Raw genomic sequence first — 26,902 nt, forward strand, 5'->3', positions numbered from 1 at the left:
AAATGCTTGTAAAACATGTTTTAGGAGATTTATTTTAAGGCAACAATAACCAAAGACTTACTATTTCAGATCTGCTCTGTTGGAAACCTGTGTTTTGTGGATAATGGAGTCTAGGTAGCAGCTCAAATAGGGACTTAAGCAATGAGGGTTTTTTGGCTACTAGGATTTGGAAATGACACGTCCTTGATTGGGGGCAGTTCATCTTGCCAGGAGGTTCTTGATGGAGGCGTGATCTCTAAATGTTGATGCATTTCAGTGAAAAAACAGCTGAAAAAGAGGCAGAGGAATAAGCAGTGGGTTAGGAGGGGTGAATATTTGCTGGAGGTTTGGGGAGTGCTTCGTGATGGTTTCTGAAGGCTGGAATCTTCACGACTGCACAGCTGTGTGACTCTTGGTTTCAGCTGCAACGCCGGACTACAGGAGAATAAATGCAGCATTTAAAACGCATTTTCCTCCTATTGTTTCGTTATCTGAAAACTCTGTATGTGATTTCACTGTCAAATATGAGGTTTGTGGGTAGTAAAACTAACATCTGCCATGGATCTCAGAGGTGGTTGAGCCCACAGGCTTTTCCTGCAGGACCGAGTTGAGGCTGGATGACGCTGCGGAGCTGGCAAACCTTTCTGATGGAGTTTTGCATAAAACGTGGGCAGAACAGAAAGGGTTTGTGTTCCCTTGTTCATTGAAAGTGTACTGAAGGATGGAATGCTCTCAGGACTGACCTTTTATTCCAGGGAGATGGGAGATGGCTTTTAGTGCCTAAGCTCAAAGAAGCAGCACCTCCACCAACATCTGTGCTTGGTGCAGCTCAGACATCTGATACCCAGCTCCTACTGCCAAGCAAACTGTCCAGGGATTTCTCTTTTGAGGCATTTGCTGGGAGAGGCCATTGTGTTTGTTGTGGGGCTTGTACTACTGAAAGGGCTTGGAGCATTTTACTCTGGAATTTTATGGGGTGTATCACGAAAGTGATTTGTCAGCATGAAATACCTGAGAGAGGTGACCGAGCCATATTAATGAAATAATTATTGATCTGAGATGTCTGATCTAAGAGAGTTTCTACACATGGGACTCTGCTAGAGTGTGAAGTAAATGGATTCTCGAGACAAAAAGCCTTTGCCTTTTCAGCATCACAGTACTTTCTTGAAGTAAATACTCCTCTAATCATGTTTATACAAATTAAGGAGTGAGAAATGCCAGACATGAAAATCGTGACACAACTCAATGAACAGAGAAAATTCAGATGGAAGGTTAATATTCCCTTACTCCTTGACTTCCCTTTTGGTGACCAGCTTGTTATTTATAAGAGAGGATGTTCATTTAACAGTCCTTAAGGAGCAGGAATAGTCCTAGAATGCCAGAATAGTTTGGGTAGGAAGGGACCTTCAAGACCATCTCGTTCTAATCCTCTGCCATGGCCAGACACACCTTCCACTATTCCAAGTTGTTCCAAACCTTGTGCAGCCTGGCCTGCAGTCCTGTTCGTCAACTGTTTTGTAAATGGTTTTTTTTGTTGGGTTTTTTGGAGGTTTATAAGATATAGAATTAATATTGTGTTCTTGAAACTCAGTATAATTTTGTGATGTAACATGAAGAATTTCTGGGAGCTACATTTCTTCTTTTTTAAGAGCTGTTGGGTTACATCAGAAACACCAACAGAATTATGGCAGCTGCTTTTGCAGACAGGGCCAGCAATGATGAAGCAAGTAATTACAGGCTCTCTGTCCCATCAGGAGAATATTTCTTCAAATCATTATTGAGAGCATCGGATTGAAATAACTGTTTGCATTATGGGCTCACCTTCTCAAATTTAAATCTGGTGTTGCAACACCATTTCTGAAATCTGGGAATAGCCAGCTGCCTTGATTGTATCTTAGGGTTTGGGGTATTTAACACCTACAGCAAAAGGAGACTCAGCTTTTTTTTTTTTTTTTTTTTCTTACTTTGTACTTTTCTAAAAAGGAGCCTTCAGGTATTTGGGGTTTTAAACCTGCTGTTGCTGTTTACAGGAGAGCTCCTTAGACCTGAGCGAAGAAGCGCATGTCCCACCACACAGGTCTCAGGTGTGAGTCTCTGGAAAGAAAACAATGCTCTCTCATATCATTTATATTGAAATTATTTCAGTTCTGCACACATTTCTGGTGCAGACTGACATCTGTGAGCCTGAATGGGCAAACAAGGGGATTAACAGCAATCCCTCCCTTAGAACGACTGGGTTTGTAGCCAGGTGTGCAGGGTGAAGCCAAGTGTGCAAGGAAGAACAGATAGATACTTGGGAAGCTCCAAAGCTGAGCTGACACAGCTTCTTTGGAGTTTTTTTATGTCAGGATGAGTTCTTGAATAGCTTTTCTGGTACATTAGGCACAGCATGCTTTTCTCCATCACTGACACTGGCTTCCATGTATTTCCACATTCCAGGAATGCACTGGCAGCACTGAAGCCATTGTGAGGAAAATCTGCATGTATATGTACTCTGCTATGTCTGTTCCACTGTGTTCCAGGGCGCCTGGTATAAGGCTGCCAAATTTTATGTTATTTCATACCAGACAAAATCTTTAAGTGTGGTATTTAGCAACATGCAGCAAAATTTTCAGTGTTTTGGCACTGGGATTGCTTTCCTGATCTTGGCACGCTGAAAGGTAAAGAACACAGCTTGCTACAACAATAACTGCTCTATTTTATAGGCCCTCTAAGCATTTTAACGGATCGAATCGTCTCCTGTAAAATATGTGGAGAGCACTTAAGAAATAATTGGACCAGGGCTCTGCATTGCCATACGGAGCTCTGCCTTTGCATTCCCGTCGCTCCCTGCCTTTTCTGGGATAAGAGGAGGGGGAGACTGCCCTTCACAGTGTTACCTGATCCAGGGATGAAGGGGTGCTATGGATGCCTTGGAGGGGACGGCTCTATCCTGTGCCTTGGCTGGAAGTACGTTGAGCATGACCCAACCCTTGTGGGTAGCAGTGAAATTGAGGAGCAATTAATGGCTACCAAGGGCTTTCAGTGAAAGGGGATGAGGTGTTATAGCCTCAAGACAAAGGAGGGAAAGGAGCACTGGCGTGTTTTGTTTAACACAAGCAAGGGAAAAGCCGACCTGCGGCTTAATTTCAATTTGTTAGGGAACAGTATAGCTTGAAATGAGCCCATTTTTATGTTACTGGAAATTAAACTGAGTGCTGTCAGGCAAACCAATTGCTGCCAGGTAGCATTATAAATCCTGGATAATCACAAATGCATAAGCCCATGCTGGAGAGCCAGAGCTAATAAACACCAGTGAGGGAGCAGAAACAAACCTCAGCACAGCCCCTGCAGCAGCCAGGTATTCATGGACAGCATCACGTGTCAAGCTGAAGTGGGAAGAGTGTGCATACAGTGAGAAATCTGAACTGCTGGTGGGGTCGAGAACTGAGATTTGAGCAGAAGGATCTAGGCTCTTTCACCCCAATTTGTGGTGTTAATTAGCCTCTCCAGCTACTCCTGAACTCCATGGGTGCTTATCCAAGGTAGGGTGCTGCTTTGGGGCGTGTCTGCAGCTGCCTTGAGCTTTGTGAATGATGCACAAGTAACTCTGGGCTTATCTTAAGCCAATGCAGACAAAAACATGGTTGACAAAGTGATAAGCACATTCAGGTAAGAGAGAGGTTCACATATGTCTTTCATGGTCTGTTTATTTTATCCATCAGCTGTTTCCATTACACCTTCTGTGGGGCAGCCCGGAGCTCAGCAGTCATGCCCTCTACCAAGGTGGGAAGGGAGGCAGCAAACACAAAGCTGTTGCATGTGCAGCAAATAACCTGACATCAAATAGGATTTTTAACTTTGGTGGAAATCCCACTGTATGCCAAATGTAGTTAGAACTACACTCCTCATTACAAACCTCTGCACAGCAATGGTTCAGTTGTTTAGGTATCAGGTCTCAGTTGGTATCAGTTGTTTAGCGATTCAGGTACTTTCTGACCCAGAGCACATCGACCATATTACGGACATGTGTTTGTTCTCTGGGTATGAAATACTTGTTAAAAATACTTGTGCTTGCTGTTATTTAGATTTCGTGAGTTTCAGGAGTTCCCCTGTGGCCTCTGAAGTTGATCTCCTTTTTGTGCTCTTGGAGGCATTTGGTGGAGCCAAGATGTCCCTGTGAGTACGTGGTACCCAGCACAGCTGGATGGCTGGGACATCATGTGGCTGGGACACTCCGACTCTCTGGCCTTGGGCAAGTCCCTTACCTGTATTCCTTGTCTAGCAGGAGAGGCAGAAGGATAAACCAACAAATAACTGGGATTGCTCCAGTGCTTAGGACAGTGCAGAGTTGTAGGTCATGGTGAAAGGGACACTTCTGAAATTATTAGTAAACTTGGTGCATATGACTTGAATAACAACGAACTGGAGCAGACAGTGAAGCATTGGAAAGGATACATGGAAAGCAGGCTGCAATCCTGTGAGCTGGCAGTGAAGGAAATGGTGTTTATCCACAGGGCTTAGCACTGCTACATCAACAGGTCTTAATGACTTGGACCCCAGAATCATTTCAGAAGGACCTTGGAGATCATTAGATTTTTCCCTATCCACAGTTTCCATCTCCCATCAGGAAGGCTCCTAGTCAGTGGGTAGCAAAATTGCTGACATCCAAGACAAAAACACAAATTAAATCAGCTCAAGAGTTGAACTGAATGATTTTTCTGTCCACAACAACTAAACTCTCTTGGTCAGTTCTTTAAAGCTTGAAAATTATTTCTGTCTTTTCCCTTTCTGACAAAATCTTCTGCACTGCCCAGAGCAGGGAACTATGGGCAGCCTTTACATTTCAACAGCATTAATGCAAATACTATCTGTGGAAAACAGGTTTGTGCTTCAGCAATAGGTTTTCATGTGTGCTGGGAATGCTCCACAGCCAGCTCATCTGTTGGGAAGTACAGAGGATGAGAGGCAGAAAATGCTGGGTTTGGAGCAAGCTGCAGGAGCAGACAGAAAGCAACTTTCTGCTTGAGTCTTGGAGCCCAAGGCTGCCACGGGAATGGATTCAATTACACTCCGAGCTTTATTGCTGAAATATTCCACTGGGAAGCCATTAAAAAAACATTTTCAAACTTGATTCCCTAAGTTCTGGAAAAGGAGTTAGCAAGTGTTTTATTGCTACCAGCCTCAACACGTGATAAGAAAAGCAAATACTGAGTGGGATGGAGGAGCTTGATGCTAAAGCCCCTTCACATCATCAAACCCTTCTCCCTGTTCATCACCCACTCAAACCAGCCACTCCTAATTTTATGTGTACTGAGTACGGAGCCACTTTTGTTGAGATCAGTCCTCGCTGTGTTGGTGGGAGCAGCTCCCTTGTTAAATTTCCACCCACTGCTTCTGCTTACTTACCTCTTTCTTCTTAATTACATTAAACACTAACTGATAGTCTTCCTCAACAGTTATTTGGTGTCCTGGGCTGTGCAGCAGCAGGGCAGGACACCCAGAGCATTGCTGAGTTACCCAGCCAGAGCCTCCCTTGCTGCTCCTGCCCTTACTTGTCCCCACATGCCATCCCCAGCAGTGTGCCCGGCCATCCAGGCGGGCGGATGAAATTCAGCCCCAGATTCATTCCTGATGACATCTGTGTTGTCTGCTCGCATATGTTTAAGATTAATGTTTAGGCTCTGTTTTGTAATGAGTTCTAAATCTTCCTTTTAGCTGTCATGTCGTTTCCTTGTTCGCTAATTACACCCGCCCTCGGGAGGAGCCCACGTGCTGTGTGCGGTGCAGCTTGGGTGGATGGAAAATGTTATTGTCAGAGCACATCGCTCCTAAAGGCCATCTCCCACGTGAGGCCAAGCAGATGTGCCTCTGAATGCTGCTGGAGGACACCCATGGCCACCTTCACTCCTGCGGTATTTTGCTCAGCTTGTTCTGTCAAATCAGAGCCCCCTCCCAAAATACATGCTGGAAAAAAATTCCTGCTGAGAAGACTTGGGGCTGCTGGTGAATGAGGGGCTGGACATGACCTGGCATGAAAGGTTGTGCAGCCCAGAGAGACAACCATGACTTGGGCTTCATCACAGGCAGCATGGGCAGCAGGTCAAGGGAGATGATTCTTCCCCCCTACTCCACTCTGGTGAGCCCTCACCCTGGAGTAGTGCAACCAGCTCCAGGGTTCCCAGCACGGGAAGGACATGGACCTGTAGGAGCAAGTCCAGAGGAGGCCACAGAGCTGCTCTGAGGGCTGGAGCACTTCTGCTACAGAGACAGGCTGGGAGAGCTGGAGTTCTTCAGGCTGGAGAAGAAAGGGCTCCAGGGATACCATAGAGCTCCTTCCAGTGTCTAAAGTGGCTCCAAGAAAGTTGGAGAGAGACTTTGGGCAAGGATCTAGAGTGACAGGACAAGGGGGAATGACTCCAAACTGAAAAACAGTAGGTTTAGACTGGTTATTGGGAAGGAATTCTTGGCTGTGAGGGTGGGGAGGCCCTGGCACAGGTTGCTCAGAGAATCTGTGGTTGCCCCATTCCTGGAAGTTTTCAAAGTCAGGTCGGACGGGGCTTGGAGCAACCTGGGATAGTGGAAGACGTCCCTGCCCATGGCAGGGGGGTGGAACTAGATGGTCTTTAAAGATCCCTTCCAACCCAAACCATTCCATTATTCTATGAAAAATGGAGAAAAATTAAGGAGTGGCATTTTTTTTACCGAATCCCACCCATGGGTGCAACGGTGGACGGTGAGTACCTGTGATGTGCCCAAACTTCAGCGCTACTTCCCATTGCGGGGACCGGACCCTTCCTTTCGTGGCTGATGAAGCCCAGCTCTTTTCCACCTCCTCCTCCTCCCTGGGCCGGCCGTGCCACCAGGAGTCACTCTCGGCCTCTGAACGAGCTGCGGAGCCCCACGCGAGCCGCACCCGCGGCATCCCGGGCTGCGGGGCCGGGTGCGGGCAGTGATGCCGCGGGAGCGCTGCCAGCGCCAGCCCGGGGACCCCGTCGTGTAGAGCCTGATGGCCGCACGGAATCCCCCTTTTTTATCATTTTTGGACTTTTTCCTCCCCCCAAACGCTCTTTCTGGCCATGTTTAACCCCTGGGATGCCCGTTCGGGGCGGCAGCCGGGGGGGGTCTCCCCCGCCTTCCCTCGCACCGAGCGCTCCGGTGCGCGGGTCCCCGGGGCGGGCGCTCCGCAGGTGCGGGCCGGGCTCTGACCGCGCTGGCTCCGCTCAGGAAGTGACAAGAGCATTTCCTCCTCCTCCTCCTCCTCCTCCTCCTCCTCCTCCTCGCCGCTCCCTCCCTCCGCCCGCCCCGCCCGCAGCAAGGCGGCGGCGGCGGCGGCAGCGGAGCGCGGTCGGAGCGGCGCCCAGAGCCGGCCCGGCCGGGCCGCGCCGCCGCCACCACGGGAAGCGCCCGGTAAGCGATGCCCGGAGCCGAGCGGGGTCGTGCCGTCCCTAGGGGGTGTCGGGGAGGGGGTGGACAAAGGGCGACGGTACACCCTGCCCGGCCCGGGGCGCCACGGAGGGGATGGGGGGAGGATGGTGGTACCCGATGGTGGTACCCCCCGCCGCTGCCGCATCACCGAGGAGCGGGCTGGGGGATGTCCACCTTTGTGCCGTCAGGTCTAACGCGCGCCGGGGTGAGCGGAGAGCACCGCGGAGAAGCCGCCTGGGCGCCCGGAGGGAGCGCGGGGCAGTGGGGTGTGTGCCCGGAGCGGCGGGGCGGTGCGGGATGCTGAGCCCCGGCCGCCCGCCCGACGTGCGGGCAAGGGCGGCTCTCCGGAGTTCGGCGTGCGGGGAGCGAGCGCTTCTCTCCCCATCGGATTCCTCTGCCTTTGCCACTGGAATTTCTTCCTGCAAGCGAATCAACACGTGCTTTCCTTTCTCTGGGCCGAGAGTGATGTTTAAGGGGGTTGAAACTCGGATGCCGAGTCTCGAGTTCTCACGGGGGGCTGCAGACCGGAGGAGCCGTGGTTGAGCATCCCTGCAGGGATGCTCTCCCAGGGTAATCGCACACTCTTCCCACTGTGCTACGCTTCAGATTTCATTCTGGTACGTGCGAGGTGGCTCCCGGCAGCAAGGGAGAGGGGCAGGCCTGCCCCCCGGGTGGGGGGTCTCGAGCATCCAACTCCGCTGCGGTGGGACATGGCAGCTGCTTACTGTGTGAAGGGTCCTGGCAGTGGAGTTGTCCTAGAAAGTCCCTAAGTCTTGTTTCTCCATTCAGTGACGTCAGGTAGTTCAGGTTCTGCAGTACGTGAAGGTTTCACATACAGCTGCATGCAAAGATTTCACGAATAAGGGTTTTTTCCTCAATAATTTTAATTTACTTGACACAGACTGAGTTTGTAGCAGCACGGTGCCTGTCACTGAGCAGTACCACTGCCTCTCAGTGCCGTGCAGTCTCCACAGATGCCGGTGTACCTTGGCAGCTCATCCTCTCCTTAGGAAATCCTCTGGAGTAAAAAGTAAGCGTAATTTGTTATGAAATAGGCTGATAGACGAAACTTCAGTTCACGATTGAAACCAGATGTGCATATTTTCCTTTTGAATCCTCAAGCAATAACGAAAGTCTATTTTGACAGATTAAAAACTACTTGCAAATTGCAGAGGTAGCAGTGCCTTGTGATAATCCAGTAAAAACACGGAGTGCTATGAGCATCTCTGCCCCGGGTCAGGTATCTCTGAGCACAGCAGATACTGCTGAAATCACAAAGCCCAGATTCCCTTGGCCTGCCTCTGACATGGGCAGAAATGTTTACCAGGGCTTGGATGAGGGCTAGAAAAAGAAATAAAGAAACCCCAAAACAATGTAGATAATGTTTCTAGGGAAAATATTTGGGGTGGGTCATGAAACAGATTATTTACTGTGATAGTAAAAACCCTGAATTTCAGAGCAGCTTGCTCTGTCCTTACCTGTTGTGGCTCAATGCAGGTTTGAAGAGAGTTTCTGATTTATTTCTTCTTTTCTGAAAGTCCTCGTGAGCCTGAGAGTGCTTGTGGTGGTGGGTGGGTTACACCCAGCTCTGGCATGGCCGGGTTCAGGGTGCAGGATTAGGGCTGTTCACCCCGTGCTGGAGGCACTTTACTGGGAGAAGGATGCAGCCTCCTGGCTTTCACAAGCTGGGGTGGGGGGAAACCCAGCCAGAACAACCTGCCCTGGAATTACTTCCTTCCATCCACTTTCAGAGGAGAGGAGGATGCCCGGCTGAGCATGGACACAGGGAGCACTGCCATGGACACAGGGAGCACGGCCACGCGTGCTGGCGGTTTTGCAGCTGAATCCCTGTCTCCAGACTTTCTCACTTCCAGCTTAAACCCAGAGCAGGGAGGGAAACTTTTGAGACTTCCAGCTCTCCGCAGGGCCAAGGTGTCCAGGAACCACATTGGTTATAGAAAGCAGATGGCCTTCTGCTGCAAATGCAAGACTTAGCATAGAAAATCTGGGCAAATCAGACAGTTGATTTGTGTGAGTGAGATCCAGATTTTTGTATATGGAGATCAGGCAGACTGTGGGACAGAGCCAGCACCAGTGTAGGCTAATTTTCAGATATGGATACCTGCATAAATATATGCATATGCATAAATATGCACACATGCAAATAGGCAAGCATATACCAATATAAATCCCCAAATATACTTTGGTTAATTATATGCAATTAGTATTTTTTCTAGTATCAAATGCTTGCTTTACATTTACCAAAAGTATAGGTAGAACAAGACGCACAGCTTTTTGGCAGAACACCTGTGTTTCTGTGCAGAACAGGCACCATGGGCTGTGTCCTGATGGGATGGGGAGGGGGATGAGTTTTATGCAATTTGTCAATTTTATTATTGCTGGTTAAATTCTGATTTCTCAAATGGCAGCTGGGTGCTCTGAGACTGTGCTTCCTTCTTTCTTTCTTATGACATTGCATAGAGTTTTTCTTGATCATTGTTGGGATGGAGGCAGTTTGTACTTGCCTTGTAAAATCTCAGATGGAAAAGGGGACACCCCAAGTTGAAAGGGTGATTTTGGTTTTGTTCCCTTCCCCCTCCTGTATCACATGGCTTGTCAAGCGATTTTGCTGGGAAATATTCCTAATGAACATTAATCTGTGGCAGAGCAGACTTTGGACCAACTTTGGGCTGGGACAGGGCAAGGTGCCAGAGATGCTCGGAGCTCTTTGGAGAGCTCAGGCTGGAGAGGCTGAGTCTCCTTGCCCTGTCCCAGGGGAGAGAGAGGGCAAGCAGAGCCTTGGTGTCAGGTCTGCCCTCTTTCCTAGAGTGCAAATACCTTCAGAAAGACAGGCTTTATTCCCGTGGCTATGGGGGACCAGGCTAGCAGAGGAGTTGGGATGTTGCTTCTCTGTAGCTCCTCAAGCAAGTTCTCTTCTTGGCTGACTTTTTCTGCTCCTTTCTCCCCCAAAACGGGGAGGAGGAGGAAGAGGAAGCAAGCCTGCTGACTCGGGGAAACAGAACTAAAAAAAAGAAGGTCTGACGAGTGGCAGAGGGCTGCGACTGCCACTCTGTGACTGCCGTCAGTCTCACGTGCCCGCCCGGAGCGGGCGGTGAGGGCTGTGCCCGGCAGCCGCGGCTCGCCTTGCAGGGGTCCCCACGGGGCTGTGCGAAAACACCACCGAAACAGCAGCTCCTCCAGCACGCCTGCTCTCCGGAGAGCTAAATATAAACTCACCAGCGAAGAGGAGGGAATTTTCCACCGTGCTACTCATCTGTGCCCACTGGGTCATGAAGCCTGGGGAAGCCCCTCTCCCTGCGTCTTCTCCTTGTTCCCTGCCAACCCAGCACTGCACGGGGTGAGTGCCACCACTCTCTATAGGGATGAGACCTTCCATAAATTCCTTGAAAGCAGTCGGGGCACTGGCAGACCTGAGCCCTGGAGCTCTGGTTCTGCACACAAGCCTCCCTGCGAGAAGTGGCCGCGCTTTAACTCTGAAAAAGGACTTTTCCAAGGTCATACTCCACACCCACAGTTGCAGCCTGGCTGCCCACGACCCAGCTATTTCTGTAGAGCAGCAGTGCAGAACGTGGCTCTGGTACAGTGAACCAGAGAGCAGATCTGTTGACTGTTTTGTTTTTCCAAACTTTTCTGAGTTGGCTCTCTGCAGAGAGACAAAAAATTCCCTAGCAAGAGCCTGTTTCTAAAACCTCACCAGGCTGGTGTGCCTATGCTAGTACAGGCTGTGGATGTGTGAGTCTTTAGTCATCAACAGGTGACGTAGGAATTGAAAATTAAGAAGCGTCATCACGCAGTTAATTTACAACTAGAATTTCTCCTGGCTTCAGGTGGTTGATCCATGAATTTTGAGGCCTATGAGATTTGATACGTTGGACGTGTGAGATACCACATCTTACGGATCTGACATATGCTATGTAAGATAAATCAGATTTGATATGTTAGAAGTTTCTTTGAAATGCACAAAGGAGCAAACTGCATTACGCTGACTTCGAGGAGCACCAAACCCTGTGTGAAGCATGGATGATCCCAGCACTGCAGGCTGTGGGTCTCTGCATGGATGGGTGGGAGGTACCAGGTGAATTTGGCTCAGTAATCACTTCGAGTAATATTTTAAGAACTGGTTGAGTGAGTGCAAAAACTCTGTTCTGCTGCATTGAGTTTCTATACCTCCCCCCTAAAAATGTACCCAAGGGAGACCTGGTCATGGTTTTTTGCTTTTAGAGGATTAAATATAGCAGCAGCATTGGTGTCACTGCTCTGTAGTCCATTTGAAGCATCCCTTGGGCTGCATCATTCCCTATACTTGTGGCTCCTGGCCATAGGTTTTGCTTTCAGCAGCCAGAGCTCAGGGCTTGTGCTGTGCGGTAGGTATGGGACCGTAGTGAAAGAGGAGTTTTACTTTGTGGCTGTTTTGTGCTTATATATCGTTACGTCTCCCAGGGTTTGTAAAAAATGGGATCTGGCAAGCTTTGATCTGGCAGCTGGAAAACCTGCTCTCCCTCTCTCTGCTCAAAACCAGCCCTCGAAAGGAAGGACCAGAAACCCTCTGGATGGCAGAGGAGAAGTGGGGTTTGGGGAGGTGGTGGTACAGAGGATGTGGCTCTCAAGGTGCATCAGCAGCTTGCTTCGGTCTCAGAGACTGGTCTGGACTGAGGGAGTTGAGAGACACCCCTCACCTTGCTCCTAAATCCGAGGGGATGAGTTAAAACTTGTTATTATACTTGTATTTAAGAATTTTCTTATCTTGTGCTTTTTCCTTCCTGTTCCTCTGCCTCAGTTGCCCCAGTTGAACAAGTGCCACCGTCACTATTCTGCACCACTGGGAAATGTTAGAGAAGGAAAATGGCATTAAGGCAGACAGTGGGTCTTGCCTGGTCAGGACAGCCTGGCAGCACAGTTAGGCCAGGTGATGGGGGCCATTTCTCATTTCAAGTGATGTGGGAAAGTCACAATAACTGTGAGTTTTGTGTTTCTGGGCTTGTCCTAATCTTACTGAAAACTTTCAGCCTCCTGGCATGCTGGGAAATAGTTGTCAATGTTATAAAATTACTTCATGTATATATATTATTAACCCTGTTATCATGTGGGGGTTTTTTTCTGTCCCAGCTGTGCAAATGGATGTTGTATAATATATTTGAAAGGACAAGTTTTAATACTATGAACTAGATGGCAAAAGCTACAACTGTGTGCCAAAGCTGAAGAACTGTTATAATTATGAAGGTATAGAAAGCATTAAAAATATCCACATTTGGTTTTGTAGGCTCACTGTTAATTCAGAAAAACAGGTTGCCCAGAGAAGCTGTGGCTGCCTCATTTCTGGAACTGTTCAAGACCAGGCTTGATGGGGCTCTGAGCAACCTGATCTAGTGGAAGGTGTCCCTGCCCTTGGCAGGGGATTGGAACTAGATGTTTTTCAAGGTCCCTTCACACCCAGACCACTCTATGATTTTATTTTTATTGGAATATCAGCTGTGCTATAAATGAAATGCAATGCAGTAGGATGGTACTTCTCAAAGTCAAAGCATCACAGTTAATGAAGATTTACAGTTACCAAAAGCTTCATTTAGAAACTCTCACCCACATTTTCAGTTGCACATGGTTTATGTTGTTGGTAGAAATTATTTTTCCCATGGAGGTTTCAGATGTAAGTATTTTAAACTTAATTTAAAATAAAAAGTCCCAACTCTCCAGTGTGATGGATTGTGCTGTTGATACCTTCCCCGTGCCTGTCTTTTGTGTACCCCACAATACATCATAAAGGTGACAGGTTCAAAAGGATCAGTGTTAAAGCTGGGACAAGAGCCAGGCCAGCCTGCAGAGGGTCTCCTCTGTCAGTCCACCCTCCTGATCCTGGCATATCCCACCCTGGTGACCCTGTTGGGACATGGAGCCACTGGGAACAGGGGTTAGCAGCTCATTCAGGGTGTAGGGCAGTGGGCCAAGAGAGCCCCTCTCCTGGGGACTACTCTATGTATCGCCATTTTTGGTAATTTTCCAAATTAATTCTTGCTGGAGCATGGACTCAATGATCCTAAAGTCTTTTCCAACCTGAGTGATTCTATGATTCAGTGTCTTTTAGGAAGTCCACTCAGGGCGGAGATGAAACTATAGCACTGACTGGGAGCCTTCTGCAGTCATCTGCTGTGCTGGTAGTTTATTATGATGATTATTGTCTGTGCTGGTTCAGGAAAAAATTGCACTTTGCCCTTGCTGTGGACCTGCGTAGTCCCAGCTTCCCGTCAAGCTGGGAGGTGTCCCAGTGCCGGTCTGCTCCCTCCAAGGGACCTGCCTGGCTTCTCCTGCCCTCTCTGGAGGCAACCAGGTCATCCTCAGAAGTTACCACCCCACATTCCCCCAGCCTTGTGCTGTACCTGTGTCTTCAAGTCCCTCAGTTACTCCTGGGGTCTGCTCCAGACCTTGGCCGGAGGTGACAGGAGGCTCCAGGTGCCCATAGCAGTTGTGGAGTGCAGAGCATGGAGACAATGCTCTCTCTGCTCCTCTTGGAGAGCCTTGGTTTATCCAGCCTGTGGCCATATCCCCACATACCTTGGTATTCTACTGCACCATGCAGGAGCCTGGGGACATACCCCTGCCTTTGAGGTGAGTGGCTTTTTAGCAATTTAGTTTTTTAAGGTGTATCTTAATGTCTCTGTTACAAACAGCACTGGTTGCTTCTCTGCATTATGTATTATCAAGTCGTTCTCTCTATTTAGTGCTTTACTGGTCTTGAGTCACTTACACAGCACTGATTTTCCTGTTTCCTTCCCAAATACTGCCAGAAATACTGCATGGCCTAAGGTGACAGTCTAGTTCCTGTTGCAGCCAGTGTTGCCAGTTATTTGCAGGTCTGTTTGAGATCTGCCAGTGACAGAGTTGTCGATAGCTGTCATACACTTGTGTGTGCTTTAATGAGGTCTGTTATACAGTGCTCCCTTTCAACTGCACAAAGACATCACCTGAGGTGAGAGCTCTTTCCCTGGTGCTGTAAGAGTGGTTCCTGACTCTCTGACCTCCCACTGAAACCGGATCCTTGCCAGGCTCTGGGTTTCAGGGCCATCACTTTTATCACCCTGGCTTGTGCCAATCCTCAGGGAGCATGGGTGGTGATGGCTCAGAAAACTTTTTGGCACAATCTTATAACAGTTGAAGGTGTAAATTATTTGCTGCTGCTGTTTAAGAGCAATCTGTATTTAGTTCTTGCTGTTTAATAACATGCCAGGTTACTCCTGACAAACGTGACCATGTCCTTTTCCTTTCTCCTTAGGACATTTATACTGACCATTTCTCACTTTTCTACATCGTGACTAATGTTTCCACTGTTCTTTCTGTTGTTGTCAGTGGCACTTCTTGTTGTCCTTATTATCTATAAAAAATTCTGTAGCTTGTTTTCTAACAGAACGTGATGTTTAGCTTACACTCTCATGCATTTTAAGGTGGCGTCAGAATTTTAGGGACTTCACAATGATTTACAAATTCTAGGATTCATTAATTCCTTCACTCGTTAGGGTTGCAAGTTGATACATATTTTTTTCCATGTGATGAAGGTGGACGTTTTTGCTGCCCTAATTGTCCCGGGCAATCATTCATGTTTGTGCACTGACAAAATACCTGGCACAGTTCCCTTCCTGGTAGCCTGCTGGCAGCTTTGGAGCGGGGATGGGAGGCAGCATTTAGGTCAGTTCTTCTCGGGCTGCCGTTTCAGGAGTGGGCTTTGTGTTTCACACCACGCTGGTGCCGGGGCCAACCTCCTTGTCCTTTGGGCTTCCCCTGCCCACGACACAGAGAAATCTATTTCTCCTCCTGATTTTCACCTGTGGGATGAGAGAAAGAGGGATGTATGGAGACTATCCAGAGATGTAGACTCTTGGGGTGGAAAACGCAGATTTCAAATTTTTTTCCCCTTTACTACTGTATGTTCACACTGTCATAAATGAGCTCGAGGAAGGCTGGGCAGGACGATGTTCCTGCCAGCCCAAATAAAACCAGGGGCTGTTTGCATTTCCACTTACTGTTTTTTTTTCTTTAATTTTCCTCGCCTCTGAGACGATCTGCAAAAATCTGGGCTTTTATGGCTGCCAAGCTGCTGTGGAGCTCATCCTGCTCTGCTCCATGTGACTTAGGCATCTCCAGGGGATGAAACATCCCAATGCTGGGAAAATTGTCCTCTGTGGGTGTTACTTCTCTGGTTGGGCAATCACCTGGTGGGGTACCTTGCTTTGAGGCAGTGGTACCTTGGGCTCACTTCAGCTGCACTCCAGGCTTGCAGCAGCACGGGGGGAAGCATCTCACTGCCTGGCCCTCGGGGAGCCCCCAATGGAGCCAAACCCACAGAAGGTTTGGGCTCTACGTGCTACTGACACCTCGCAGGAGCTGGGAGTGTGTTACAGCAACAGATTCTGTATTATTCCAGCCTCACAAGCGTCTGCCTTGCGATATTAAAAACACCATCTCAAAGCCAAGTCCAAACTCTCAATGAATGACTCCGTGGAAATGCTGTCGGGCACGTTTCAGTGCTGCCTTGGCTTTGATTTGAACGGGTAAACATGGTGAGTGGGTGTTTGCTTTGACTTCTTCCTCATAGCGAAAGACTTCCTTTGAGGGAAGGCAAAGCCTCCAGTGCTATTCCCCGTCACAGCAGTGGACCATTCTGCCTGTGGCATGATTTTGGTGATGCCTTTGCTGCCTGCCTGGGTCCTGTGCTGCCCAGCAGCAGTGGGAACCTCCCAGTTTCCCCAGTATCAGGGATGCCTCGTGTCCAGGGCTCTGCTTAAGAGTATGAATAATCTTGGCAGAGCCTGGTTTCTCCATCTGGTTGTGGCACAGTCATCCCAGCTGGGATGATGCCCAAGGACCTCCTTGGCTTTTGTGGGCATCTCCCCCTGCTTGACCCATACTCTACTCTGTTTCCCTTGAAGCTTCCCAAAATCACCTCCAGCTTTGGCTGCACTGAGATTACACATCAGAGGCAGCCTTTGCCACATGGTGGGTGGTCTCTGGAGGAGGCAGGGTGGGTGCAGCCCATCCTCTCCTTGTCCTGCTACTTTAGGAAGAGCCCCCCTCTGCTCCTCACACATTCCCCCATTTCCACCAGAACCATCAAAACTGGCTCCTTGGCAGCCTGTGCACGTAGGAACCATCTTCTGGTAACAGATTGTTGTGTATTTAATGAACCCGAGGAAAACACGAAATTTGAAGGCTGCGGGGCGATACGAGTTTGCTGTTCAGTCTGCCAAATTCACACTAATTCAGACAACTCACAGATGTTTGGATCCTTGTTCGTTAAAGAGATTTATGGAAGACGCAGCACTCAGAAATTTACGGAGAGATGGAGGTGGCAGCGTGGGCAAAGGTTTGTTTCTTGGCCCCAGAGGGCTCCTTCCCTCCCTTCACTGTGCCTTCCCCTTGCCAGTGTTGATGGCAACGGGTGGACAAACAGCAGGGAAAAGTGCCTTTCAGTCACTAGAAGGATTACTAAGGCTCTGGGTTCGTCTTTCAGAAGCCAAGGAACTCTTTGAAAGCTATTTCTGAGCTGAGGAATGAACCCCCAGAGACTGGCCAAGGGGCAAAGTGCTCTGGTGTAATGCAAACAGTGTAGGGTGTGCAGGTGACAGTGGGCACGTGTGTTACCCTATGTGGGCATGGAGACGGTCCACTGAAAGCATCTGAAATTCTTAAAATATTGCCTGCCTGCTTCAGGGAGGTACTTTCAATTTTTGGAAGGTTCTAAGTGGTCATTTCTCTGTACTGTACGTGAGGGTTCGGGAGTCTTAGGGTAATTTATCCATAAAGGGGAGCTGGTAGAAGACAATGTAGTCTGCAAATTGACCCATACATCCAATATTTCCCTGTTTTAAATCCAGATATGTCTGTAGGGGCTGTCAGCCTCTACCTATTCTCCAGCTCAGCCTTGAAAAAAGGAGAAATCTGAATTGCAAGCAGCATCCAAATCTGTTCTGACAGTGATGATGGTGTTGTGGCGCTTGGCAAGCATTCCCCAATTACACTGTGGGATGTCCCAGATCTGGCTCGTGCTTGATCTGGGTGGTTTTTTGGTGGTCACTGATGAGTAGCAGTGTTACAGTCAGTACCTACCTCACTTTGCAGCTCTAGGACGTGCTTCTCGCAGGGACCCTGAGAGCTCTGGAGCCAGCCAGGAAACCCAGGCTGGCTGAGAAGCCCCCCCTAACTGAGAATGGTGAGACCCTGGCACAGGTTGCCCAGAGAAGCTGTGGCTGCCTCATCCCTGGAGGTCTTCAAGGCTAGGCTGGAAGGGGGATTGGAGCAACCTGGACAGTTGGCAGGTGTCCCTGCCCATGGCAGGGGGTTGGAACGAGATGATCTTTAAGGTCCCTTCCAGCCCAAACAATTCGGTGATTCTGACCCTCAGAGCACTATGATCTGGCTGTAAGTAGATGGACATGGTTTCATGGAGGTGGGTGTTCAGATGGGTTTATGTGCTGTTTGAAATTGTTTGTACTTGAGAAGTGAGTCAGTAAAAGGGTTGTGGTAGGGCTGCTTACCGTCTCTGGCTCAGGCATTTCAGGCTGTATATGGGAAAAGAATATAAGGAAGAAACAAGTATTGTTTTTTTGTGTCTGTTTACTAGAGCACCGTGCTCTGAGCTGTAATTAAAAGTAAACCTGGACCCTGCTGGCTTGTTCAGCATCCCTAGTTGTTGAGATTAGGCAGCCAAAGCAATTCTCAATTCAGCAATTCCTCAGCTTTTGGGAGCATGGCCAACACTCACAGTGTCTCACAGACCACTGCAAATTCTTGTAATAAATCTCACAATTGAGGCGGGGGGGAGGAACTCACAGAAAGGTGAGATGGTTTTTTGGACCAGCAGGCTGGATTGCTGCTGCTGCTTCAGCTGCAAGGACAACCCTTGGTCCAATATTTCCACTATTCCTTGGAAATATTATTCAAAGTTAGAAGTAGTCCCCTAACAAGCAAACTAGGCAATGATTACAGGTTTGCTGAGAAAATGTCATTTCTGTGGTTGTTGGGATTAAGAGCATCCTGTAGAATGGCCCACACATGCAGGGATATTGGTGGTGTGTGTCCCCAAGGCAGCACGACTGCAGGACTCCCTGGGGCCAGTCCTGCTGGGTGAGGAGGATGCTGGGCTCCTGGGGCTGAGCTCTGCTGTGTGATGTCAATGGCTCTGGGGCGTTATTCCATGGCAGAGTGATGAGCTGGGAGTGCACCCTCAAGCTGGAGCAGCTCGCCAGCCTATGCCTGTGGCCGCTAAGGAGTGATCCCGTAGGAGGTGTGATGCTGGTCCTCAACAAAACTCGTGAAGACTGGATGTGCAGCCAAGAGATACTGAAGACCTCACATTAGTGCTCCAAATGCGTCTGGTCTTCTCTTTAACCCCCCCACGTGAGTTTTTGAGCAGCAAGCTGGGTCACTTTATAGAAGTGTAGTCACTTTATAGAATCATCATAAAATCACTGAATGGCCTGGGTTGAAAGGGACCTTAAAGATTATCTTGTTCCAACCCCCCTGCCATGAGCAGGGACACCTTCCACTAGCCCAGGTTGCTCCAAGACCTGTCCAACCTGGCCTTGGACACTTCCAGGAATGGGGCAGCCACAGGTCCTCTGGGCAACCTGTGCTGGTGCCTCACCACCCTCACAGGGAACAATTTTTTCCTCATGTCTAATCTAAACCTGCTCTCTTTGAGTTTGAAGCTATTCCCCCTTGTCCTGTCGCTTCCCACATCTCACTGGCTCCTCTCCGTTGGAGGTTGGCTGTCTCCTCACTTGCACCTCTCGCTTGCTGGTTGCTGTTTTGCAGTGACTAATTTTGCTTTCTTCTTCTCCTTTTCAGTTGCCAGGGAGGAAAAGGCAAAGTCACTGCCAGCACCATTTCCTTCAACCTAAAGATGCTGAGACAAAGCACCTCTGCCCCTGACCTGTCCTTTCAGTGCATCCACTGCTGGTGTGTACGGGAGTTGTTCCCCTGCCACTCCTATTCCCTAAGAGCATGGGGGACAATAAACTTGGTGTGTTTTACTCAACTAGATGGTGTGTAACTTTCCTTAATTGCTCTTATTTCTTTTTGGTGAGAGCCTGCCTGCAGATCAGGTCCAACCCAAACCTGTAGATCTGACTGTGAGCTCAGACTTCAGGCTCTCCCAAGAGGAGACTGGAGTTCTTTGGATGTGTGGTTTGGGGCTCACGGTGCTGAGGTGTTACACAGGCACTTGGAGCAAGGGATCGGGTTGAAATAATAGATTTTTGTTTGCTCAGTGATTAAGTTATGGCTGTGGGCAGGACTCCAGAATGTGTGTTGTGCCTGGTGGTGAGGGTTAAGCCAGGTTGCATAAGGTCCTCCTTGGTGGCTGCATATGGTATTTTTGGTTCCTAACCTGGCCCCTCAGGATGGGTGCTGTCATGGTAGACCTCAGACTCCTTCTGGCTATGGGTTTTATTAGCATGGCTGTTGATGTTGGCTCTGTCCAGGCTGTCCTGCACTGGCAGGACATGGGAGTTCTGGGCTATGCTGGGGAGAATCTGTATTCCTGTGTGAAGCTGTTGGTCATAAGCAACGAGACGATGTGGTGCTTGAAGCTGTGCAGACCTCCAGGATGATGCTCACCTCAAACACCACCTGTCATTGTTTTCCCCTTTGCTGTGCCAGACCTTAAAAATGTTACATGTAGGTAAGGCTTTTACTTAGTAATTAGTGCAGAAGGTGTGTCTTTATCCTGTTAGTCCTGGAAAAGTCTACTCTAGCTTCAAGTAGGAGGCAGAGGAAGATATTTCCTTGTTCCTTTTCTTTGGCTGGTAATCTCTGATTCCTTCATCTGAGTACTTAGAGCATGTGGCAGCACAAGGTGGGAATCAGGCAGGAGGGGAGCACTGTGTGGGACCCAGGGCCTTCTGCACTGGAGCCCTTCTGCCTCTTGGAAGGATGGTGCTTGCCCTTCCAGCAGCTGGGGAAGACCCTGTGGAGCAGGAGGAACTGCCTGCAGGCTCAGGGCAAGATGGGGCAGGGCTGCAGCCTTTCTGCTCTGAAGGCTGGGCAGCCTGGGACAGTTTTTTCCTCTTGATGGAATCCCAGGGGGTGATCCTGATGCTGCTGCATCCGTGGAAGTTTTGTCCGTTGAAAGTCATGTGCACTGACTCATGATCCTGTTGACTCAGGACCAGTCCATGGTGCATTTTCGGACTGTACAGACTTCTTCTTGGGTCCTGAATGGCATTTTTCACGTTTATTGGAGGACTTTACCCCATAAATAAACTCATTATTCACTAATGATGTGGGAGATTGCTCAGGCAAAGGGAACAAACTGCCCAGAGCTGAGCCCCCTCAGCCCTGCTACAGAAGGCAAATTGTTGCCTGAGTGAGGAAATGAGCCAAAACTTAGCTACATGCAAATGATAGGCTTTGAGGATTTTTCCAAATTCATAATGCAGTAAATCAACAAATTGAAGATGTACTTCTTGGCACTGTCCAAAGCCCTGATGGTGAGACAGATTGTTCAATGAGGAGAGTCAATGTAGCCCCAAGCCCTTTTAAGAATGGGAAGGATGGGGAGAGAAGCATGTTTTATAGTTTGGGTAAACATTGCAATGTGATGCTCTACAGAAAGCCTTAAACCCCACAATTTTCAATTGCAGTCACCAGTTTTGGCTATTCCCCCAAATTCTTTGCAGCCCTCTGTAGGGTTTGGAAGGGGATGGTCAGTGCCTGGTCCCCGCAGGGTTCTGTCTGCACGGAGTAATCAAGATGTGCACGGTGTGGGGGAATTTCTGTTTCGTTGGTGAGAGTGGGAGGGTGGTTAAGCCTTAGAATTGTGATCAGTGTTGCCCAGAGGGATTAGGTTTGGTCCTTCAGACACGTGGGTCTAAACTGCGTTAAATAAATCACGGTGGCTCCTCGCACAGCCCGTTGTTTTCTTCAGGCACAGCACAGGGAATGGTGCTGGGGCAGGGGGTGGAAGCAGGGTCCTTTGTGGGTTGTGGCTTCTTCACTGGAGACTTGGAGCAGCATTAAAAATCCATCGGGGGCAGGCGATTTATATTCTGACAGTGATCACACTGTTGTGCTCGCAAGGTGTATCAGTATGCAAAATACAGCTCCAGCTCCTTGTTCCTGTGTACCCTTCCCACTGTAAATAGGTTTTGTGTCAGTGTGTGTGTCTGGAGATGGATTATGGGGCTCGATGGGGGTTGAATGCTTTCTGTGTGCAGGGTGGTGATCCCACAGCAAGTGGAAATCTGTATGATGCTGGACCTCAGTCATCTTCATGAAGAGTTACTGCTGGGGCTCAGATCATGGAATCAGGGAATTGTTAAGCTTGGAAAAGACCTCTAAGATCGTGAAGTCCAACAATTCCCAGCACTGCCAAACCAAGCACTAATCCATGTCCCCAAGTGCTGCATCGACATGTCTTTTAAATCCCTCTAGGGACGGGGACTCCACCACTGCCCTGGACAGCCTTTTCCAGGGCTGGACAACTGTTTCTGTGAGGAAATTTTTCCTAGAATGTATGGGGATGCGTTATTGGTCACTGTTCACACTCCCTCTAACCATGGCAGTGCATCTGACAGACAGTTTGTTAAATCCTGAGGTCTTTTCCATACAGGTCAGTGTAGGAGTTGAACAGGGCATGGCTGTGACTGGTGCTTGGAGTCTGCTATGGTAACGCTAGCTGTGGGGTGAGGAGTGGGACCTCCCTGCAGGGAAGGGCTGTTTGTCCCCTGTGAGCAGCTCTAGGGCTGTGCTCCTTGCTTGTGCATTGTAAGGAGCATGTTTGTTCTCCAGCCTTACCTTTCAAGTCCATGGATGAAAGCTGGATCATCTGAATTACTCTTTTTGCAGTGTAATTTTTTTTCCCAAGCCCAACACTCCGTGACTGTGGTACTGTCCAGGAAGCAGCTCTGGGAGAAACTTCTTCCCACCTCTGCAACTGCAAAGACCACACTGGCTTCTGTTTGGTCTGTATTTTGAATGAAAACCCAAGGAAAAAGCAGGGTTTGCTAAAATTTGGGGGCTTCCATGCACTAGTGCTTCTCAGGGGCACTTCATACAGCTCAGGAGATCGTGTCAACTCCTGTGGCCATGGCCCAAGTCTGAACTTAACCTTGACATCAGGATGAAGATAGTTCCTTTGTCTGATTGCAAGTGAGGAAATACATTTCTTAAAGTAATTAATGGTCCCTGAAGAGTGTCTTTTTATTAGCATGTGTGTGTGTGAAAGCATCCAGTCTATAAATACACAGTAATTTCCTCCTCAGCACCAGCAGGACCCATCCCAGCTCTGCAGTTTCTGTCCCGTGGCACTTGTTTGCATCGGGAGGACATGACGGGGCAGGACCGTGCCGGGTCAGGAGCCCAGCGAGGCAGGATGGGGAGCCAAAGATCACATTTCATGGAAAGTTTTCCTTTTTGTTGCAGTTTCTCCGTGGGGGTGATTTCAAAACCCAACCAAGCAGTAGTTAAAATTGCTCATACCTGCAAGAGCACCCAGACCTGGCGCTTGGAGGGGGGTGGTGGTGGTGTTGGCTGCCAGCTCGCAGGCAGTTTGCCGTGCTGTGTGTCATTAGGGTTGTGTTAATTGCAGGAGATGCAGTGGGGCAGGGAGAAGGGGAGGTGGGAGGTGGTGTGTGCTGCATCCTGGCCAGCTTGGGCAGGAGGCTCTGCCTGTACTTGCCGCTGCTCTTGCCTGCTGGCTGCCGCAGGCCTGCGTGTGTACCCGAGTCTGCTGCAGCAGCACTAACCATTACCTTAGGGAAAGGTAATTATTCCCGGAGAAATCATACCTGGTGAAGGAGGAACTGTGCTTAACTGCTTTCATGCTGCTCTGAATGTTTGTTTGATCTTCACTCCCTTTGCTGGTGCCGGCAATGGCCCTGGTGTCCTCCCAAACACGGGGGGTCTGGCACTGAAGCCAGCATTCCTAAATCTGTGTCAGGATCAGGGACAGCTAAGACTGTGATAGATAAAAATCACAGAATAGTTTGGGTTGGAAGGGACCTTAAAGACTGCAGGGACACTTTCCATGAGACCTGGTTGCTCCAAGCCCCATCCAACCTGACCTTGGAAACTCCCAAGGATGGGGCAGCCACAGCTTCTCTGGGCAACCTGTGCCACGGCCCCACCACCCTCACAGGGAAGAATTTTTTCCCCAAATCCCATCTAACCTTTCCCTCTGGCAGTGGGAAGTCATTCTCCCTTGTCCTGTCTCTCCAGGTCCTTGTCCAAAGTCCTCCAGCTCCCTTTGAGCCACTTTAGGCCATGGAAGGGGCTCTCAGCAATCCCTGGAGCCTCCTCTTCCTCCAGGATGGACAACCCCAAACACCTGTGCTCTCTTCACATGAACCCAGGCTATCCATAGTATAAATATGTGAACTGGGCTCACAAATTATGTGTCATTTTGACAGTCTGAAATGTTTTACTTTTTTATTTAACAGTTTTCCTCTGGTCGTTGGGTTGCCCAGAGGTTTATGATGAAGTTACCAGTAAATTGTATGTTATTAGCCCACTGATGTTCATAAAAAGCTGGAGACTGCACCAGGTGCCCTTGGGAGCAGTAAATCTTTGGAAAATGTATTGATTCCCAATCTTGGCTTTGCACTCTGTATGAACTTTGTCCTCACAAAAGAATAGAAGGTGATTTTTCTTTACCAGCCAGCTGGCCTTTAAATGAGCTACTCTTGACACCACCACAAGCTCTAATCCAAGTAAACACGGACAGGATGATTTAGGAGCTGGGAAGAGGAGCCGTATCAGTTCGGAATGAGGGTTAATACTTAGCAGCACATTCTCGACTGTTGTCCTTAAATATCACAATTGGCTTTGACTGGATGGTACAGGATCAGTGTTTTATGCCCTTTGGATGGGTTTGGTTGTTTGCATTAACAGCAAAGCAACAAAAGAGCAAAACGGGATTAGAGGAGTGATTTGGGGAAAATGCTGATTTCGGTAATCAGATTAGAATTGCAATCTGTCTGCTTTTACACAGCAGTCAGTCTGTCAGAGAGGATGCCAGGAGGTGAGGCAGGGCTCTTGGTCAGGGCTGGGCAGTGCTGTATGAGCCTGGCTTTATACTGTGCTTTGTAGACATGCCCTGTTGTGTAGCCTTTAGCTTTTTCTACCTAAAACTACCTAAGAAATAGGTTAAGGATCAAGAGGCATGGTGTGGCTCTTAGGATTTCAGGGCAGGGAGCTCTCTCCTTCCTTGCAGGTTACTCTTTGTGTTGTTTTTTCCTTAAAGGGCTCTTCAGAGGTTGGGAATTAGGAAGTAACTGGTGTGGGATAGGGGCATCCAGGGGATTTAACGGCCTTAATGATGATGGAGAGGCTTTTTCTTCTGGATGTCTGCTCCCAGCTGGTGTGATGGCAAGGGCTTCTGTGGGATCAGCTCCAGGGCTTTAATGAGCCCTTCTTTCAAAGTCTTGATGTCTTCAATATAGGGGATATGAATTCCCTTTCTAAATGGAGAATTCAGTGGAAACTTCTTTTATTTGACTGAAATACGTGTGTCCCTTGTGTGCTTCCCACAGCTCTGCAGGTGCCCATCCCATTAAATACCTTTGTGCTGATGGGGTGCAGAGGGACACCAACAATGTTTTAAGAGCCTAAAATAAACACTCCTCAGGACTAACTGCCACCAGTGTGTTTTTTGGGCAGCGCTTGCCCCTTGCCCAGTGCATCCACCCTCCAGGCAAGTCCCTCAAGGCTGTTACTCTCTCTCTCTCTGTGTGCAGGGAGTTTTCCACACTCCGAGGCTGTCCCTGTGTATCCCCCGAGGAGCCGGCGGGGCCCAGCCTTTCCCGGGGGAACATGGACTGAAAGAGGAGCTTTGGCAGACCCCAGCTGCCAGCACCCTTCACCTGGACCCTGATGGACTCTGAGGCAGGACTGCATTACCATGGTGATGATCTTAACCAAAACTCGGGAAAACAAAGGTGCTGACTCCGTAACATGCAGGACTGAGCTGGTAAGATTTGTGAATTCTGTGTTCAAAACCATTATACTGCTGAGAACTTTGCTGTAGCTTTATAATAATTTTTTTCTGTGCTGCAGGGCTGGATCTTTAGGTGGTTTGTAGCACTGATTTCTACCGAGCTGCATTAATATCCAAGGAGCAGGTGATTAGTAAATGACTGGAGTGCTGTGGCTTTTGCATATGTGGATTTCAGTAAGCATGCAGTGGGATAAACAGTAGGAAAAAAACAAATCAATGCTGTGAATAACACAGGTGAGAAGTTGCTTCCCCAACAGCGAACAGATGTTCATCATTAATAGGAGGACGAGCAATTGGGGAGCAGGATTAAGTGGGAGATGGCGAAGGGCAGTGCTGTGGTACTTTTAATTTCACTGGGAGCCTGGAGAGATGCAAATCCAACCACACTGAAGGAGCAGGCAACAACAAAAACCCAAATGAAGGGCAACAAACAGACTAAAGGATGCTGTGAGGAGTGAACAAGGGTGAACAACATACCTGTGGTGGGGTAAATAGGGGACAACACCTCTGGAGGCAGGATAAGAGCAAATGGGGGTTGGGAGTGGGTCAGGGGGAAGAGGTGCAGGGTGATGGAGAGCCATCTGAGAGAGCCCAGAGCAAGGCTGGTTGTGGACACTTGTTCCTCTGTCCTCCTGGAGAGATGGTCACGGTCTGAGAAGAAATTAGACCGAAGGGCAGGGTGCACTGAGAGTCTCAGATAAGGGCATGCAAGGAACACAGCAGGAAGCATCTGGCAGGATTATCCATAAATGGGCATTTTGAACCTAAAAGAAATATAAATGCCTCTGTTTGCTGAGGATGACAAACTGTCCAGCTGGGCTCCCCGGGCAGCTAGCGCAGTATGCTGGGGAAGGCAGTCTGTCCTGGCAGTGAACAGCAGAGGAGAAGGTGAGCAAGCCAGAGGCAGTGTTTAATCCTACCTTAAAAGGGTGAAATTGTGGAAGGATTTTGATGTGTTAAAAGACTACCCTTGTTCTAGTGTTAGCTCCTGCTGGGAAGGCAGCATCTCCTGTGGCTGCTGCTCAGGGTGGTGAGGGGGGAACATGAACATCTGATGCTGGTTGTATCCCAGGAGGTGTGTGGGGCAGGGGAAAGGGAACTGGCTGCAGGGAGGCAGATGAGAGTAGTTCCTTCCCTACAAGAAGGGGTGGGTGCTTGGGCTGTCTGATGGCAGACAGCAGAGATGCAGAGCTGTGACACGAAACTCTGCCCTCCCGTGTTTGCCGAGTGCTTCCCGCAGCTCTGGGGCTGGGTCAGTAGTGCAGTGACAGTCCTGGGTACACAACTGGAGTTGCTGGGTTGCCTGAGCTGTTAAATTGTGGCAGACCATCGCAGGAAGGCCTGATCCACCAAAGAAAGCAAGAGTTTTTCCGTTGGCTCTGTGGGCAAGGCCAAAAAGCAAAACTGAAAGGAAATAAATGTCCGAGCAATGGGGCAATATCCCCTGCCAGCAGCCAATGGGCTCATTTGGCTCAGTGCCCGATTTGGTATAAGCACAAAATCCTTACAAAATGG

The 26,902-nt window shown here is 48.9% G+C and overlaps 1 protein-coding gene across 1 annotated transcript in view; it reads left to right on the forward strand.

The window, feature by feature from the left end:
• The first annotated feature begins 7,308 nt into the window (after window positions 1-7,308).
• The window catches only part of FAM53B (family with sequence similarity 53 member B), a 46,748-nt gene continuing 27,154 nt past the window's right edge, over window positions 7,309-26,902 (forward strand). Inside the window, exons 1-2 of the mRNA XM_027655272.1 lie at window positions 7,309-7,368; window positions 25,128-25,360. Coding sequence (XP_027511073.1) covers window positions 25,292-25,360 — 69 coding nt within the window. The 5' untranslated portion in view covers window positions 7,309-7,368; window positions 25,128-25,291. The remainder of the gene's footprint in view (window positions 7,369-25,127; window positions 25,361-26,902) is intronic.

The sequence above is a fragment of the Corapipo altera genome, unplaced genomic scaffold (assembly GCF_003945725.1).
Source record: "Corapipo altera isolate COAL_440 unplaced genomic scaffold, ASM394572v1 180, whole genome shotgun sequence".
NCBI lineage: Eukaryota > Metazoa > Chordata > Aves > Passeriformes > Pipridae > Corapipo > Corapipo altera.